Source organism: Cavia porcellus, unplaced genomic scaffold, assembly GCF_034190915.1.
Source record: "Cavia porcellus strain 051 isolate PalLab524CR breed Dunkin Hartley unplaced genomic scaffold, mCavPor4.1 scaffold_11, whole genome shotgun sequence".
Classification (NCBI taxonomy): domain Eukaryota; kingdom Metazoa; phylum Chordata; class Mammalia; order Rodentia; family Caviidae; genus Cavia; species Cavia porcellus.
Genome location: NW_026947494.1, coordinates 29,502,168 through 29,523,059, shown reverse-complemented (window position 1 = coordinate 29,523,059; position 20,892 = coordinate 29,502,168). Strand labels below are relative to the sequence as shown.

General features: G+C 34.6%; 1 protein-coding gene across 4 annotated transcripts in view; it reads right to left on the bottom strand.

Annotated features, from left to right (window-relative positions):
* The window catches only part of Spef2 (sperm flagellar 2), a 164,677-nt gene extending 150,475 nt beyond the window's left edge, over positions 1-14,202 (bottom strand). For 3 of the 4 annotated variants that reach the window (XM_063258063.1, XM_013152903.3, XM_063258064.1), the window contains exons 1-2: positions 14,033-14,202; positions 1,471-1,573 (exon numbers count right to left, since the gene is read on the bottom strand). In XM_063258063.1, coding sequence (XP_063114133.1) covers positions 1,471-1,573; positions 14,033-14,090 — 161 coding nt within the window. In that variant the 5' untranslated portion in view covers positions 14,091-14,202. The remainder of the gene's footprint in view (positions 1-1,470; positions 1,574-14,032) is intronic. The other variant, XR_010050435.1, reaches the window with a different exon arrangement.
* Positions 14,203-20,892: the final 6,690 nt, after the last annotated feature.

Below are 20,892 nucleotides of genomic sequence, written 5' to 3'. Positions count from 1 at the left end.
ATATATAAAAGAGTTTAAATGTACTTTTGTTTATGATGATTGTTTTCCATCTGATTTAAAAAATAGTGGCACAAAACAATACTTTTAAAACTTCTTTTTTATGTCAATAATAGTATAAAGGGAGAAAGGGAAAAATTGGGATACAAAAATTTTGTATGATGTTGAAATCAATTAGTACTAATTTGATCCATTATGAGTTGGTTCAAAATGTAAATTATAATCTCCATGGCAACCTGTATGAAAATAATTCAAAAATATGCTAAAAGAAATAATAAGAAAATCAATACTACATTTGAAAATACACAAAAGAAGGTAGAAAGGGAAGGGCAAAAGATATAGAAAACAAATACTAGAATGGCAGATTTAAATTCTCTCTCTTTTGTAATCACATTAAAAATATATTAAATAACTATGCTTACAAAGCAAGTGTGGTTAGTATTACATATTGACTCAATTACATGCCTTTTAGCAGACAATACACTTTAGATTTAAAGATAAGCATTAGTTGAAAGAAAAAGATTGGAAACACATAAATTATGCAAATAATCACAAGCGAGCCAAAGTGATCAGTATCAGACAAAATTAACTAAGAAAATTACTAGTAGATAATAAGAATATTTTATAACCTTCAACAAGATATTAAATACTACAAACATATATACATCTAACAAGAGCACCACAAAATACATGAAGCAACAGCTGTGTGAATAGAGGGAGAAGCAGAGAGATCTACAGCAATAACTATGGACTTTGGGACCACTCTCTCAACAATAGGTACAGAAACCAGGCAGAAGACCAGCAACAAATTACAAGACGTAAACAGTATTATAATCCAAGGAAATATTAAAGATATCTACAGAACATCAACAAAAATGTAATACACATTCTTTTCAAGTACACATGAAACATTTTCAATGTGGAAGTATATGTTAGAAAATAAAGGCTCATAACTTTAGAAATATTGATATGATAAAAGCGTTTACTCAGAAATATACTAAAAATCACTAAATTGTATTCTTTAAAATGGCAAGTTGTGGTTTAAGAATTTTATCACAATATAAATAATAAAAAGGAAAATATGGAATTTTAAATTAACACTTAAATTTTATTTTTAAAGCACAAGAATGGATATTAATTCAACACTCAGGTCATTATATGCTATTTCATGTCTTCTTTTTAGTAAAAAAGAATAATTATCAAAAGAAAAAATAACCTGACTGAAAAGTGCAGGAATATGAACGCTACTAAATGAGCCCTCCGTGAAGATGAGGTCTTGATGAAACCATGTAATTTTCTCTTCTTTGTATTCCTAAGGCAACAAAGAATGCAATATGAGGAAGCAACCATTTCCAAACCAATGGTTTGACTGATTTAGATTTAGAAATGATGTGAATGATGGTTCTATTAACTTTGAACGCTCCAATGCCTATGTACTTAATGATTTTAAAAGTAAATAATGATCTCACTAACCTGCTGTCTGAAAATTCTGAAAAATCATCCTGAAGTTCGAATTTGTGCAGAATTTCTCCAATTAGATAGCCACTGGAAAACACCTTTGCAAATGACTTGGGATCTGAATTCAAAATATTGACATAAAAAAGAAAAAATATTACTACAATGTAACATACATATACAATCAAATTCTATAACTTAAATTGGACCCATGTGCCATCAATATATTTCTAGAAATATCTTTTAGTAACCAAAATAAAAGATTTATGTGTAACAGTAGACACAAATCCCCAAATTAAAACCAATCATTGATGATATATAAATTTTTAAAGGAGGATAATTTCAAATTAAAATGATGTAAAAGACATTCAATGAAATTTATTTTTAAAAATCCTAGATCTAAAAACAAATCTTCAAGATATTTTACAAAATTTTTTTCTATTGCTTTAGTTATCCATACAACCTATCATGGAACATATTCTAGCCAAGTGAAGTTCAATCTTAAATTTTAAAATAAAGATGTAATTTTAATTTGTAAATAATGAGAAGTATATTAAAAGCATTTGTACTATCTTAATTAAACCTTATTGGACATAATCAAGTTTTTGCTTTGTGGCTCAGAGAAGACATTGCAATCCAGTTCTGTCCCATTTAATGATGGAAATATCTGAGAGAAAAAGTAGCTTTGAGTCAGACACAATCTATGCAGGAGTCTTGTATGCAATCTTGGGCAGGGAGTATAACCTCCCTGAAATTCTGCATCTGACAGGAGAGGGGAAGTAATATTTATGGCATGCCATGTACAACTACCAAATATCCACAATGAGTGTAAACATTACATGCCATAAACCTGAACTGAGAATAGTAACAAGAATGAAAATGTAGAAAAAGGATTTAGAGACAGAGAGAGGGAAAGGGGTGGGCAGGGAAGGTGGATTAGAAACAAAACAAGTTGTCTTATGTACACGCACCTACTCCCTAAAGTGAATGTAAACATCATGTACTGCAAATATGTACTAATAAAATGAAAATAAAATAGGTAACTACGTATCTTATGTTTTAGATTTATTTTTAACTAGACGTATTTTTAACTGATACATATAAATATATGAATTTCATATATTAATGGAATATCATGATATTTTGACACACGTACACATCTATAATGTTTAAGTCAGGTTAAAATACATATTTCCTCAAACGTTTATCATTTCTGCATGGAAAAATATTTTAAAATTTTTTTCTAGCTGTTTGATACATATAGTTTATTATTGGCATATACAATGAACTCACTGTACAATAGAATGGTACAACTTATTTTATCAAGACATAGTACTCACCGACTAACCTCCTTCTTTTTCTCTGTCCTCCCTACTCTCCCCAGTCTCTGGGAACCACCATTTTACTCTGAACTTCTATGTAATCAACATTTTTAAACTTCATGAATAAGTAAGATCAGATACTTGTTTTTCTGTGCCTGGCTAATTTCACTTAACATAATCTCCAAGTTTATGTATGTTGTTAAAACAATATATTTCTGTTCTTTTTTATGGTTGAATGGCATTCCATTGTGGGATGCAATCTGAGATTGTAAATAATATCTGAGAATTACCAGGTGCCATGTCTTTCATCTAGTCGGCACATAATCATAAGTTCAGAAAAAATTTCAAGTATGCCATAGAATTTTCTTCCTTTAAAAAAAAATCTTCTGTTTTAGGAGACAGTGTTATATGGCATTTATGGATGACACACAAAATTGATAAACCAAAGGAATTATACTATCATACATTAAAGCCATCATCTCTTAAATGATTTCAAAATCCTTCGTAAATGTTCAAGACAGTCCATCCATCAGGTAACATTAGTCAAAACACTGTACCTCATTCAAGTATCATAAACTCAATCATATTGAATTGCTCTGTGTTATCTATTTGACTAAGAAGGATGTGGCTAATTGAACATGCAGAGAAACACATTTTCATGATGTGTACAACTGCATTTTAGTTCTGAGGCTTCAGAAGGGTGACGTGGCCCATAAGTTCACTGCAAAGAGAACTTACTCAGAAGACTCTGTCATGTGTAGAAGATTCTTTTACCATCTGACACTAACTCACAAATTTAACTAAGACTTTATAGTATTTGTTCTTAAAGTACTTGAACCTGAGTAATGTACCAATTCTTAGGATCAAGTAAGAAAATAACATCAGCTTAAAAATGTGAATTATTCCCTTTGATCTATTTATTCAGGGTGAGGTTCTGAACTGACTAGCATTTCAATCTATTGACTATGGTTATGTAATTTGATTTACAATAGAAAAATACAGGATAAGAAACCCGCAGGGCAAAACACTTTTGTCTAAGGATCACTTTAGCAAATAAATAATTAAATTTTGTGATTCCCAGGAAATAAAAACTTTAAATCATCTAAACCTGTGCTTAGCTATCTAGTTCATTGGAGGAGACACACTATATTTATTGTTAAAATTTGGAGCCTGGCACGCACACACAGGCTTTAGCAAGCTTGTCCTCAAGCATGCCAGTTTTATCATTATTTTAAACCTGTTAAGGTCAGAATGATTTCACTCGAAACACATAATACATTCTTTCAGAGTTGATGGTTTGATGCCCTTCTCTTATAAGTCACAATGGTCCTTGCAGAGCTGTTCCTTAATCTGAAACACTGATGTTACTCTTAAAAATATACTTAGAGACTAATCACCTACTGAAGGAGAATTTTATAATTCAGCTAGATCTGGTCAACTTCCTGGATATGGCCATGGTAGGATGAGTTCAGCTTGTACTTCATAAGCCATGCACCCCATTATCCTGAGGTTACGATGGCACCCACTAAACATCAGAGTGCCGTGTGATGCTATTAAAATGAGCATTGCCTTGCACTTACACTAAATGCCAACTGTTAGCAAGAACCTTCCAGCATCACAGCTTTGTACATGATGCAACTGGAGTCCAAATGGCTCCCGACTTCCTGTTAAGCACAGAAGGGGACCATCACCCTCTGTGTTACTATTATTGCTTGCTCCTTTGTTTGCAGACCCTTGTGTTACCCCCAGTGCTATTCCATGGTCTGGCTGATGCCAGTCTTCAATGTGCCATCTGGCCTTCTCTGGCTGTGCCTTCTACGTCTTCTGTGTTGTTTTTGTCTTTTTCTTTCTTCAATTCTCCTCCCTAGTCCAGCCATAGTCTCTTAGTTTCCTAAACAGCCTTTCTGACCTGGAGATATGGTCAGTCTGTCGATACAACTTTCTTTCTGGCCCTAGGCTATTAGGCTGTGGCATCAGTTTCTGGCTTATTGCTTTCTGTATAGAAGCAACTGCTTTGTTAACTTCAGTTAGTTTTATTTCCTTTTCCCCTCCCTTTGGATTTCAAAGTATGCCTATTGTCCATAGTAATTGAATGTCTTCAGTCACTCCCATGAAAAACTAGGAGATTCTGTCACCCTCAGTATAGCAGACAAATGGTCTGTACCAAGTTATTCATTATAAAAAGATTATTTGAAAATTAAAATCATAATAAACTTCCTTTGAAATGGCGTGGTATGTTAACAAGGCAATTTAGATATGAATAAAATATAGTATAAAGGTCAACGAATTACAGTAAACACGTATTTCCTTGTTTTTGGATAGCTTTCAACAATACACACATAAAAATATATGTCTGTAGCATTTTATGCATGACAATTAACATTTTAAATTTATTATACCATAGCAAAAAACAGTACATTGAGTAAAGAATATAGCAAATGATGAGAGCAACACAGAGAAAAGTTGGAGGAGATGTGAAAAAAAAAGAAACAGAAAAGAATAAAAGAGAGACCAGGGGGTTAGCTCTGGAGCATAAGTGCCTGCTTGGCCAGCGTGGGGTCCTGAGCTTGATCCCTGGTACCAAAAGAAAAAAGAAAAAAAAAAAAGAATAAATAAGAGAAATTAAATAATGAGAAAAGACTGAAAAATATACAAGCTAAAAGTATATAAATTAAGAAACATAGAATGAGAATGTTAGGCAGGTAGATAGACAGTAGGAGACCTGAGGGATGGGGGAGCATGTGTTGCCAGTTAAGTAAAGAAAGACTTCTTTCTTCAGTATAATGAATACATCTATAGTAAGTTGCTAAGGTGCACAGGACACAGTGAAATTTTAAGGCTTACACCATGTACATTCCTTCTAACACCTGACCATCTGGCTGCATTACTCCAAAAAATATATATATAGCATTCCTGGCTGCCATAACCTACAGCTCAATTGTAATAGGTAAAAAGTATTCTTTAAAGACTCTCCTGCCTTGGACTGGGCCCTGTTTTAAATTAAGAATTTATCTTTCTCAAAAAAATGTTTTGCAAGTTCCTTACATGATTAAAGCCCCTGAAAAACACTAACTACCCAAAAAAGATAAGGAAGGTATTTTGCAATTTCAAAGTAACTTCTCAGTATAAGTGTTGACAAGCATCACAACTATTGTAGTTCTCTGAACACTTTTGCTCATATAAAAATGCATCTAAACTTGCACTTAGCACAGATGCCCTCCTGGCACTCCTTCCTCCTCCCTTTAAGGTACAGCTCTCTCTGTATCTACTTTACAATAAATTCTGTCTATACTTATGCACAGCCTATACCTATACCTCTTTCATCAAGGACCCAAAGAACTGAGGACCAAACAAATGAGGGACCCAGCCTCTCAATGACTAAAGGACAGATTAAACAAAACAAAAACACAGAGAGTAAAGAAGAGGGTGACAGGAGAGAGAAATCATGAATAAAAAGAAAAAAATTATTTTTCCCTTTGTCTCATCTTGTTTTTCTTCCCAGTACACGTCATGGCATAGCATGACTAATTTCATGATGGTCACCTCCATAAATCAATTTATGTTAACAACTGGCATTTCTTGTAGGAAAGAAGTAGCAGGTTTACTCCAGGACAAGGAATAATATACTAACACAGGAAACAAACTTAGATGGCCTAGTGACATCTTGAACTTCAAATGATTTTTATCTGGGATTAAAGTTATTCAGCAACAATTCAACCGTGACTTTAGTCTTCAAAGCCACATTGTGCTCCTGCCATCATTCAAGTTTCCTTTTTACTAAAATCTTTAATATGGGCCTTTGTGATGGGTTAGAGCTAGGCTTGGACAGCAGGTAAAATGGCCTTGTGGTTCTCCAAACATGTCCCTGAGCTCACTAGAGAAAGTACTTACAGCCACCCACTTTCCAAAGTAGTAATGAGGAGAGTGCAGGCTTTGAATAAAGAGCCTCTGTTTGATTCTTTGTTCAATTATAAGCCACTTGACCTTGAGTAATTACATAGCCATCCTTTCTCCTTTGTAACAGAGGGACAGTGATAGCTTTACCTCATAAAAGTTGCTTTGAGAATTGAGTTACTGCATGTAAATTGCTTAGCATAATGCCTGGTCTACTCTTAAGTTTTCAGTGACAAGCATAACTATTATTATTGTCTTCTAACTTAAGGAAGCAAGGTAAGAAATTATATAATTTGTAAATTGAATAACAGAATCTCAAGGACTATAGTATAAACATACTTGCTCAAATAATAGTTCAGCACTCAGGAAGAAAATTTTTGTCATTGTCCTTAAAATCAGATGCATGTTTAGTTTTAGGGCCCGTTCATCTGGACAAGTACTGTGATAGGCTGATTTTTAGAATAAAATATTTAAATATTTACATTCAGTGGCATAAATAAAAACCAGTATTTCTGGTCATGTTTTGCTGCCAAATGAATAAAAGACAAGCTTTGGATTCTTGGAGACTTCTGGATTTTGAAATTGTAGGTAATATAGACCTATATTCTATGCTCAGTAGTCTTCTCTCCTTTATTTGAAGAATAATACCAGACCTTCATTATAAGTACATTTTCAAGACCAAGCAAATTTACTTTCATTTCAGAGAGAGAATTGCAGTTGCTGGTATCTGGGAATTAGGCTGGCCTTCCTAGGTCTGATAATCCTAGGAAGTGGTCAGACACTCATAGCCAAGCCTGGACATTCTTCTGAAGATCATAACCAATTTACACATGCCAACATCAGACAAGGTTACTCCGCAACCCTGACAGATCAAAGCAAAAACAAGATCCCTTTGTAATCATGCCTAACTCAGATAAAAACAAGAACATTGTCCAAAACAAAACGGTAAACAAATAGCTTCCTATTTTGACTCATCTGAGTGGTGATTACTTCTTTACTAATTACAGTGTTGACTTGCTTCATTCTCCCCCTTTCTAGAGAAAGTTTATTAAGATACTCTGCCATAAAATCTCCTGCTTATTGACAGCATTCAATTTAGAGTAAAGCGCCGATTCCTGGAATCCTTCACAAAAACCATTAACACAAGCCCAAACCAATTCTAACACACTCTGTAAAGATGGTCTTCAGACTCTCATGGCAGTAACTCAATAAATTCAATTTTATTTGGATATTAGGTGTATGCTATGCCTTTTTTCTTTAGTACACTGACAATTTTTCCTTCAGTATAAAAACAGGATGGTCAACCCTTATAATTTTCTTCTTTGAAAGTTTTATCATAATTCTCAAGATTTATTAGCTGAAGCTAAATTTCAATTTATATATCACAATGCTCTTCAATTGTGAAAATACAATGTTATCATTCTTTCTTTGGAATTTTCTATCTTAGAACTTTGGCATTAATTTATACAATGATGTACTACTGTTAATATTTGCTACATAAATTTCTAGTGATTTGAAGCCACATTTTAATAAAGAAAGATGCTGCTGACCTGGTCAGAAAATATAAAAAATCATTACTTTCTATCAGAAGTAATATATATTTTTAATGACCCCGAAAGTGAGAGCAGAAGAAAATACGTGACTTAATGACACTTGGTTAAAAGAGCAACGAATTAAAAGGCAGCAAGTCTAACTTCCCAGCTGTGTAACCCTAAGCAAAGCTCTTAGCATATTTAATTCCTTCATATACCAAATAAGAATTAAATGATGCCTGTGTCAGTCCATTTTGTGCTGATGTAAGAGAGTAACCCCGACTGAGCTACTTTAGATATTTGTTTCACACAGTTCTGCTGGTCAGAAGTCCAATATCAAGATGCCAGCATCCAGCAAAGAACTTCCTACTGCATCATAATAACATGGTAGAAGATGCAAGAGTAAATGACTGCTTCAGACAGAGCTAATGAGAGTCAAAACTTTTTCTTTTATCAGGAGCTCACTCTAGCAGTAACAGATTAATCCATCCATGAGGGAAGCATCATTATCAGCTAAACACTTCTTAAAGATACTACTCCTAACCCCTCAGGAAGGCAGTTAAATTTCAAAGTAAGTTTAGCAGAAATGTATTCCAACCACCACAATGCCTAAGATTGTTTTTCAGATCTAAAATTGTATTTTCTATGATACAATTAGATCATCATGCTACATTATAAAATATTTCATGGAAATATTCAATACGTTTTGATATTTTTCCTAAAATTTCCTATCCATATTTGATATATTTTCTAAAACAAAGTCTGAGAGTTTTTAAAAAGTCTAGACATAAGGATACAACAACAATTTTTAATGCACAGGATTACCCAGATAGAATACGCACATAAAATTTGAGACAAAGACTGGAAAATATTATTCATCAAAACTAAAGCTAGTAATATTTAGCATACAAGGGCTGGATTAGCCATCTATGGAAACCTACTTTGAAGAATCCTACTTTGAAGAGGCATGGAATATTTCCTAAAATTCACAAAATGTACCCAATTTTTGCACACTTATTTAATTTTATATATCTTGTTATTAATAGTTAAGTATACAGCTATCCTCTAAGAAAAGAATTCCCAAAGGTTATAATTTCAAACTCTTTTGATAATGGAGACTATTCAGTTATGCCATTCTGAAACTAGTTTTGTTGAATTCATACGGTTTGTAAAATAGAGGCAATGTCTATTGTAAAAAGTAACAGAATTCTCAAAGAAAGGAACAGAAACTATTTCAGCAACACTACTCTCGGTTGCTTACTTCCATTATAAAACTAATTATTGAATTCCAGGCATAATTTTGTGTTAAGCAATTTTTGGTATTCTAAGACATTTCATTAACATACGTATCCAAGCATTATTTTCTAGACAAAATATTCTAGTTAAATTTAACTTGCTAAAGATCCCTAGCTTTGGTTATATATATTGCAGTCTTCCTATCTTCCTCTGTCATCATGCCTCTAGGGACTTTCAAAAAACTTTATTACCACCTTCTAAGGTGGCAGACAGCTACTCTCAATGGAGACTGATGGAGTCCATTTTCTGTATTGAGGTTATCCAGAGTAGCCTGAGCAATGAAAAGTTCAGGGTAACATGCTTTGTCCAAATTGACATCTACCTTTCAGAATAGCCAGGAAATCAACTGACTTTGGCTGCTTCTCTAACAAGACTGAAGTGTTATTTGGTTTTATCGAGATACTCACTCACATTCTCACCCTGTTCCTTTGCCTCACAATGCAAAGACCAAATTACTTCTAGTGAAACACTGATACATCCATCTTTGCTATTTAATCACCTAGGAATTAAGTTATACCCTGTGAATCTGTAACATGCCTCAGTGATTGAATTTCTGTACTTCTTTTGATTTCAAATTGAAGTCAAATAATCCTTATAAAAGTTCAAATGAATAGGTTAGGAAGAATACTTTAGGAATGTACATATTTCTAAGTGTAAACTAATATATTACACTAAAAACACAAGTCAAAGATCTAGGTTCAAAGCTTATTTCAAAACCTATTAGTTATGTGAACTGACAAATAACCAAATTCACCATCATTTACTTATCTAATAACTGAGGAAATGCTTTAGGGTTGTTTATAACACTAAGAAAGATGAATTATGTAAAGGGCTTAGCGCAGAGTATGTCATGAGTGTGCAAGTGTTCAAAAAAGGACACATTTTATTATCATTTTCCCACTTATAAATTTCATCTGAGACAATAACAGTTCTACAAAACCTTACAGTACCGTATTTAAGATGTTTACCACGTTTCAGTTTAAATAGTAGCCTTTTCTATTTTGTCATGAAGTTTGATTTACTTTTTTTAACTTTTACATTTTTAATGTTTGAACGAGGTTTTCTTTAAAACTATGAAAACAACACAAGCAACAAACAAAATAACAAAAATGTACAAAAAAAAAAAAAAAAAACTATTCAACACCCTTATGTCCAGGGCAAACAATAGCAATACACTGGCTTTTATGCTACATACATTTCTCTTTATTTACATAATCACAATATGAAATGGATGTGTATGCCTACAGTCTAGTACAGTGACATCAAACCTTTTAGAGATTTCAATAATACGAACAGCTCACTGCAGCACATGTGCCATAGGTTCGCCACTACTGAATGTAGTCCTATACATATCTCTACGTTCATATGAATGAATATCCAAACTTATATGAATGTGTTGCCTAATTGGTGCAAAAATGTAATTATACTAATCATATTAAGCTCATGACTTTGTTTTTTTTTTTTTACTTGACAAAAACACATGAATATCTTTTAGGTCAAAACTTCTAGCAGCTAATAATCTTTCTATAATTGCATAATAATCCATAGCATGAATAAAGGACCAAGTAATCCAGTACACTTTTAGAGGATATTTTCAATTTCTTTATGCTCCTATAATCAGCCTAATGAAATGAAACTTTGTTCAAATAAACTTACTTTCTTGTTTTTATATAATAGGTGCTAAGTGAGATATTATTGTCACTAACTACTGTTAAAAATACTATACATTTATTGTCTCATTTGATCTCAATACAATCTGAGAAGGCACAATTATTACTAGTAATTTAAAGGTGATGAAGTTTAGGTAAATATTTGTCTACGGTCCAAGTTAGCTAAGTGGTATACTGGAGAGTTCAACCCTGGCAGTGTGTCCTCTAATACTTCGTCTTCATACAGCTCTGAAATTGCTTGCTCCCTTCCCCCAGAGTTAACACGTGCAGCTTTTTCCTGATAATTTCTATACAATAGCCAAAGTCTTTTATTGTACCCCACAGAATCACTCATCTAATGATGAGAAATCACTAGTAGGCAGTTGCTTCCTTGATATATAGATCTTACCTTGTTTATTTCCAAACACATTTGACCGTGTTCAATATACTCTGAAAAATCCTTTACATGTGGACTTTGCTTATCTTAAAGACTGTCTCTCTTCAAACATTTTGCGGCAGTTGGGATGTAGAAATACATATGTATTGGTGGTGAAGGGAAAGGAGTTCGGGTGGGGTGTGCCTGCTAACAACTAAACAATCTGTAACAGCTGCTCCTACGGACAAGTCAGCTTTGAGTCATGATATTATCTTTTGGATTCTAAACTGAGAGAAGAGTAAGAAATGATAAATGATAAATATTGTCCTGATGCCAGCGCTGTATTTCAGGAGACAGAATAACACAGAACTCTGGGAAAGAATTTCTTGCCACTTAGCTGTGGGTAGTGATTTGGCCAAGAAAGCACCTGGGGTTGAAGCTTCAAGAAACTGGGACTGAAGAGGATCCATGTTCTAGATAATAAATTCTGCACCTGAAGAGCCACTAGCAAGTTTCATAACCACCCTATGTGATGTTCGAGTGGCATCACTGCTCCTCTGGCATCAAGTTCTCAGGGTTCCTCTGAGAAATCAGAGGGGAGTGATTTGTATTGAAAACCTCTTGCCTTGGGGAAAGCAAACTCCCACTGAAGAACAAAGGCACAGAGGTGGAGGACAGTGCTGCACTGGAATAGCACGGCTCCACTGAACTACCTCTGAAGTCCATCGCAAGATTTAGGAGCTTTGAGTTCTATAACTTCAGGATAAAGATAAAATCAAGTTAGTGGAAAAGATCGGTTCAAGTGGGATAAATAGTGGCTAGAAATGGCTAACGTTTGTAAACTTTTGAGCTTAAACTTCTAAGACGTTAGCCTATGCTACATAGCTAATTTTATACATGCTCCTCTGCTGAGCAATTAAATATGCAGAAGTACGATCAGATCTACTCTAGGCCAGAGGGAAGAAATACACTTTTTAAAAATTTTGAAAACTTTATTTTAAAGAGGGTAAAACGAAACGTAACAAAACAGGACAAAGTAGATCAGAAGAAAATAATGTAAGTGACACAGATTTCAAAGCAAGACAACGGGACATCTACAATGGCTACCATAATGTCTCTTGTTTTCTTCTAAATAGTTGTCCATATCTTCACACACAGTGAATTCATACAAAACAAAATAGTATTAAACCTATCAGAACAGAGTGATGAAGGCATTATAGGTCTTCAATAGGAAAATCAAACAATGACTGCCATAATGTCTCTTATTCTTTTCAAAATAGCTGCCCTCATGTATGTTGAAATTAAAAATACAAAAATAGACAAAAGCCACTCTGAACAGAGAATAATAACATTACTGGATTTCACAGCATGATGATACTGAATCAGCAATGCATACTATAATGTCTCTTTTTCTTCAAATTAGCTGTTCATTTCATCATGCATAATATAATCCATTGTTGTAAACTGTTCAGAAGTTCTCTGCATGTATAAGCCTCTACATGTACACCTATCCTTTCTGTATTAGAGTGGAAAACAAAACAAAACAAACAAATTACTAGAAAACACAAAACAAAACAAAACGATAACAACAACAAAGAGCCCGAAACAATGACGATACAGGCTTTCAAAATAAGGTGGTAGGAGCATAATGGGTTGTTATTTTACATAATGATTTTCAGGAGTGCCTCAGATCACTAGACTCTAACATTCAAAATTGTTCCAATCTTATGAATGTAAATTGAGCATATTCCCAGAAGATTTGAAAACAGCATACCACCTTGATATATGTGCACCCATGTTTATAGCAGCACAATTTGTAATAGCCAGTTCTTGGAAACAACCTAAATGCCCATCAACTGAGGAATGGATAAAAAAGATGTGGTATTTTTATATAATGGAGTACTACTCAACTATAAAGAATGTTTACATTGAGATATTTATAAATAAATGGATGCAATTTGAGACCATACTCATAAGTGAAATAAGTAAACTCACATGTGTAAATATCGTGTTGTCTCCCTAGTGTAAGAAATGGTAAGAGTGCATAAGATAAAAAATCCTCAATAAATACAGTGAAAGGATAAGGATCTGCTTAAAGGGGAAAAATAATATCTCAGGGAAAAGAAAAAAATATTTAAAATTGTATAAACACTCTTAGGATAGCTAAGATGATTATTCTACAAATTCTGTAAGTACTTGAAAGAAACATACTTAGAGAAGGTATCCTAACTTATTTTCAGACTGCAGAGACCACCAAAGGCCTCTCTCCATAGGAGAAACAACCCTCCCTAACCCCACTGCCTGCTTGGAACCATACAGTAGGTCAAAAACTGCGAGGATGGTCCGCTGTGGGCAGGTACCTCGCGTGGGCAGATGGGGCGGGCCGGCCTGGGGAGCAGCGGAGCCTGCGGAGCCCAGCAGCCCGGCTGAGGCCCTCCCGCCACCTGGCCTCCGCGCTCGGGGCTCGGTGCGCGCGCCCTTCGCCCGCTGGCCCTCGGCCTGCTCACTCACTCACGGTCCGGGACACCTTCAGCTCCTGATTAAGCCACTGGCAGAGGATCTCCGACATGGTTCGCCGCCTCTGACAGCAAGCAGGTGCTAGGAACTCGCCGGCAACCAGCTGTTCGTCTGGCGTCCTCCTGTTTCCCAGGGCAACCCGTTGCTAAGGAAGCGTGACAGACTCAAGAGGGAACGCCAGAGCTCCGCCGCAGGGGACCAGAATCGTCGCCTGCCCCCTGCTGGCGGGTGAGACCTGAGCATGCGCAAACTTGGGAGCCCGCCAAGGGTCTGGCAGCAACTATCAAACAAAATAAAAGACTTCTTTTCTCTTCTTTCTCTGTTCTTTTCTTTTCTTTACTGTTCTGTTCTGTCCTTTTCTTTCTTTTCTGTTCTGTTCGGTTCCTTTTTTTCTTTTCTTTTCCATTCTGTTCTGTTCTTCCTTCTCTTCTTGAAAGGATTGCCTGCTATTTTAATTATAAGTCCTTATTTCTCTTTAGTAAATAATGTAGGGGCAACTGCAAAGAGGTATTTTGACACCACAACCTGGTGCTGTCTACTGATATGAAATTTTTTAAAAAGACCTAATGATTTAAAACATTAACTGTGACACTTTACATGATGGAAGCTCTATCAATAAAGGACAACTTTGTAATCAGATAAGCTTGGGTACTGATGCCTGATTTTTCAAATCTGGTTAGCTGGCTTTTGACTTCAGAAAAACTACTTAACCACATTGTTGTGAAACTCAACTTCCACAAAAATATTTGTGTCACAGAGTTGTCAGCATTAAGTGAAAAAATAAATGCGTTAGTTCATGGTTCATAGTAGAAGTTTAGCATACTTTTTTGTGAATTTTTGCATTTTATTATAGTTGGCTGAATTTTTAATAGCTTAGAGTTGCTTATATTTCAAAAGTTTTTGAGGAAATTTCAAATAGCTTCTTTGACTTTATGACTAATTTTCTATTTATTCACACCTAAGTAAAGATTCATAGGCAGAATTTTTTAAATCTTATTTGTTCCTACACATAAACCTTCTGCTCATTTCTTCATCTTAGATTTCTCTCTCCTCATTTTAGATTATTTTCTTATTATCTCACAGGATGTTTTACAATGACCTTGCTTGCTTGCTGTTCAGGGATGCGACAGATGTTTGTCCTTGTGAACACAATAGCTATCAATCTGAGCGTCCTTGTCTCTTCTTTTTTTCCATCTCGTGAAACTGATACAATTCCTATTCTCAAATCCCTGCTCTGTTGCTCCGCTCAGGCATTTCTGTGTATTCCACTAGAGCAGGGCATCCCTTTATCCAGTGCATGTGATTCTTTCAGTGGTAAATGCAGAATCTTCACATAAAACAGTGTTATAAACTTAAATTGGGTATATTACAATGGTAAACACACATTTACCCCTTTGGGTATTTTGGGAAGAGGCAGGGAACATTTTTGCCTCATGGAAAAGAATTATTTATGTTTTAATATTCATTTATTTGTAATTTATTAATATATATATTTGATACATAATAATCACAGCCATCTTGGGGGTCTTGTACGTATACAGCTCACATCTTGATCATTTTTACTTCCCTTTCCCTGCCCTTCTCTCCCTGTGCCCTTCTTTCCTAGATTCCCTTCCCATCTCCACAAAGTCTACCTCCATGTTTCCTGTCATACCTCTATTATTTTAAGTTATTTATATTCAATTTCTCAAATAAAAGAAATCATGAGATATTTAACTTTGTCTGATTTATTTTACTTAGCATTACAGTGTCCATATGGATCCATTTACCTATAAATGACTCAAATTTAACCTTCTTCATGGCTGATTAATATATATATATGCCTATTCAATAACATTTCAATCTGGAGGATAAAGACCCCATTGAAAATTCTTTATAATAACCTCTATCCAACCTTAATGATAAACCACAAACTTTCTTTGCAATCTGGTTCTATTTCTCTCCCAGGTCCAAATCTGCCTGTCTTAACACCTGTCTTCCATTCTTCCTTTATGTCTTAGTTACTTTCTCATTGCTCACACAAAATCCTCAACACCTACTAGCTAAAGGAGACATTCATTTTGGCTCACAGTTTGCAGAGGTTTCAGTTTACAGTTGGCTCCTTCCAAGACAGGGAGGCATGGTGAAGGGCGGGGTAGAGGAGAAACAGTCTTCGGTGTGGCAGTGGGAAGCAAAAAGAGATCAATGGTGTAGGAAAGATCTGGACTTCCAGGCCACAGCCCTAGGGAACCACCTTCTCATCAAGTTTCACCTCCCAACATCACACCCATCTGAGAACCCACCAGATGACTAATCTCGGGTAAATACTTAAATTTCCAAATTCAGAAAAAAGTTGGATTTGGAACCGAATTGTTAAAAAATCAAACATGACTTGATTCTATATAAAAAGGAATCATATATTCTCTGAGATATATAAGCAAAATTTTACCAGAATTTTTGTTCTAATTTCTTATTTCTTCTTCCTTATTCTGATTCTTTATTTCTCTTATGTTGAAATTTCAGAAGATATGTCATTTAAATCTGCTGATTTTAATCTAATTTTATATTTTGTCTGTGAAATTTTGATCCCTAAACTTTTCATGTCTTACTTTTCTCTTCCATAACAAAGAACTTAAATAGTACTAATAAGCCTTCTTAGTTTAGGTGACTATATATAATCAAATTATTCATATAGCAACACCGAATTTGCACAAGTAGTATACAAATATTATTTCTTTCCCAGATTATGCTTCTCTGCAAATTGAATCTTGATATTTGCCAAGTACTGCAACTAACTTCTCTGCACTTTAAGAAATATTTTCCAGACAATGTATGCCTTCATAAGTAATTCATAAGTCATTATCCACTATACTTCTATTATTCATATTTACTACTATTTCAGTATCTCAACAATTCAGCCTGCATTTCTGAATATATATGACAGACTAATCTTATTACACATTGTTATTTTTCCTATCTTTGAAGTTACAGTGTTTCCTCGTTTCCTATTTATTGGCCATAATTTCCAGTTACTTTTTAATTCAGTTCTGTTCTATTAGTCTCTAATCCTGCACATTCTGTAATAAGTAACAATGTGCCATGTTAGTTTCTGATGCTCTTCTTTCTGACCAGGTATGCAAAGTCTATTTTTTAATTCAAGTCCTTTCCCAAAAATTGTCTTCAATATTCCTTTTAACAGCACTTTCCTCTCAACTGCAGAGAGAGCTGAGACGTACCAGTAGAATCCAAGCTATGTTAATATAATTGTGTTTCATTTCCATATACCCAGAAGTCAAAACTTGTGTGAAGTCGCTGACGTTCTATCTCAGTCAAAATGATCACTCAGTAAATGCTGTGGCATGAATCAATGCATGCCAATGGGGCTTTTAGCACACCACCTATTTTAGCGTCTTTGTATTATATTGTAAAATTCAATATTCTTTAGTGTGATGGGTTGGATCTGAGGGTCCAATTCCTCTAAACTTAGGAAAATGATGATCACCATAAAGCAGGTGAACACTGGAAATTCTAATGTTTGCTTTCAGTTATGGCTATGATGGGATGAGATATATCAGACTTTCTATCATGTGGGACTCAAGTATATAATTGGAAAAATACACACAGCAAGAGTTTAGGTAATGGAAATGTAGTGCATATTCATCTCAGCTTTCTTTGGGGGTTAAATTTTCTGATCAGAGCTTAAAGAAATGAGTACCAAATACAACACAAGGGTCTGTCTCACTGTGCAAAAGAAATAGAAACTGGAATTTGAGGCTTCTCAAATTTGGAGGTGAGGTAATACAAAGAAGATGGAACTGGAAGGGTAAGATAATGGAGACGCGCGTACTATGTAGAAAACGAGTTCTGGACGTCAGTTCAAGAGCTCCTCGACTCCGGTCAAATACAAAGCTGCTCAGGAAAAGGGATACAGCAAGATATTTTGAGATTTTGAATGCTGTACATTTCTAGGAGTCACTGGAGGTCCAACCTGTAAGAGCGGAGGAAAATCAATGTACTCTCAGAATATTCAGGTAAAAATTCAGAAAGCGCTCCTTTTTCCCCACAGCTGGGCCAGATTTGTCATTGCATGTTTTCTTGATGATCGCCATAGTTTCTGGAGAAAGATGAAACCTCGGTGTTGTAGAATGAGAATGTAACCTAGTTCAATAATTATGGGAATCAGTACAAAGATTCCTCGGAAGACTAAAGAATACAATTTCCATTTGACCCAGCTATTCTCTATCTAGGTGTCTTCCCAAAAGAATAAAGTATTACAGTGATATATGTATTCTCGTGTTTATAACAGTACAATTCATAATAGCTAAATCTTGGAAGTGGCCTATACATCTGTTAACAGATTAATGGATAAAGAATGTGTGGCACTGAAGAGGAAAACAGAGACTTAACTTTTTAGAATTAAAATTTCCTGCAACTAACTGCTCCCCTGAACAGATTTATCTTCCTGTCTCTTACCAATATCAGGTACATATTTCCCTTATCTACCAAACATACGTTGAACTCCTATGTAATCTCAAGAACTTGCTTCCTGTAACTCTGAGCTTTCCTGGAGTTTCAACATACATAACTGCAACATATATGATGTCATTTTATTGTAGACCAATCAGTAATAATGAAATAAAATGTGACCAATCAATAACCACCAGATATTCTGCTTCTGTACTTTTGATTTGCTAGCAAGTCTCATATAAGCCCTAAACAACCAGAGATTGGAGCCTGATATTTTGTGAAGATTGAGTCCTTATCAGGCCCATCAATATAAATAAATCTAACCCCAAATTCTGGTGGACATTTTGGTATTTTTTCTTTGCTGTGCAATGTTTATACAAAATAGAGTACTACTCTGCCATAAAGAAGAATAAGTTTGAGTCATTTATAGGAAAATAAATGCACCTTGAATTCTTAATATTAAGTGAAATAAATCAACACAAGTTCAAAAATAGTATGTTTGCTCTTATATGAAGAATCCAAAGTGTAAATAAATCAGTGAAATAAAATGAAAGCTAGATGTGAAGATAGGTTTTTGGCAAACGGGAAGGGGACTCAGAGATGGAGGGAGAGGGGTGTTAGAGGGAACGTATAAAGAACTAAGACAGGGCTGGAGATTTAGCTCAGCGGCATAAGCACCTGCCTTGCAAGCAGGCGGTCGTGAGTTTGATCCCTAGTACCGATAAAAATGAAGAAAAAAAAAAAAAAAAAAAGAGAGCTAAGACAGGCAGCAACTACCCACAGTGAATGTATATCACACATGTGCTAATATAAATAGTGTTTGTTTTTTAACTGTAGGGTTACACTGACCATAGCTAAACAGTTAACAAAGCCTCAGAAGAAATTCTGGTAAGATAGAGGTGTTTAACCAATAAATTAGTCATAAAATTTTAATTAACATTAAAACAAATGTGGTATGATAAAATATGTTAATGTTTACAATTTTTAAAATTATTACAACATAAGGGTAGGGAAAGAATTCATGAATAAAATGCAAACTGCATGGGAAATACTTCAAAGAATCAACATCTGGGATCTCATATTACTAAAAAGTTTTTTGCACTTCAAAAGAAATCACGAACAAAGAGAAGAAAACCCACAGAATGGGAAAGAATTTTAGCTAACAATCCTTCAGCCAAAGACTTATTCCAGAACATATAAAGAACTAAAAAACATCAAGCCCTCCAAATTCAAAGATCCTGTCCAAAAATGGGCATTGGAGATGAACACATTATACTCAGATGAAGATACACAAATGTCAAATAAATATATGAAGAAATGTTTACCATCACTGGTCATTTTAGAAATGAAAATTAAAACAGTATTGAGATTTCATCTCACCCCAGAAAGCATGGTTGCTATCAAGAAATCAACTGATAACAAATGTTGGCAAGGATGTGGAGAAAAAGAAACACTTCTCCACTGTTCCTAGGAGTGCAGACTGGTGCAACCACTATGGGAATCAGTATGGCGATTCCTCAAAAATTAGGATGAGAAGTTCCATTCAATCCAGTTATTGGCCTCCTGGGCATTTTCCCAGAAAAATCAAAAAGTTCATGTCACAGTGATATACATGCACCCATATTCATAGCAGCACAGTTTGTCATAGCTAATCTTGGAGACAACCAAAATGCCCATCAACCTCACAGTAGATGAAAAAGATGTGGTATTTTTATGCAATGGAATACTATACAGCTATAAAAAGGATGATCTTGAGACCTTCATATGTAAATGGAGGCAACTTGAGAATACCCTAATTAGTGAAATAAACAAGACTCACATTAGTAAATATCACATTGTCTCTCTAGTGTAAAAAATAATAACTGACAGAATATTGGGATCTAAAAAGTATGATAGATATTGTGAAGGTGAAAGGAAATTGCTGTAAAGGATATAATGGTATGTATAGTGGGTAAGATAGATAACTAAATTACTAAATTTCTGTTAGATCATTGAATAGAAAAGCTTGCACTGTCAATGTTTGAGTGTCTAGCCACTTTTTATGCTTTGATTTTGTGACTTTAACAACTATTGTTAAGAGGACAATATATAATGTATCAACTAGCGATTTTATGATGTTAATTTTTTTTCAATTCTGTATTCTACTTTTTTCTCTTTTTTCTATTTTTTTAAAAATTTCTTTTCTTTCTTACTTTAAATAAAAGTTATTACAGCAAAAGACAGTTTTCCATTAGTATTCTTTAAAATACTCCTCCTCACTTCAAATATACCTGTGCGATTGCTCTTGCCACTTTATGAAACAGTTGTGGAAGTCCTCTTTTGTGTCTTTCATTGTGCTGTTCTGGCTGCATCCAAGCCCTAAACAAGTTCACCACATTGACTTGTCCTGGTCATTTTTACTTTGGGGA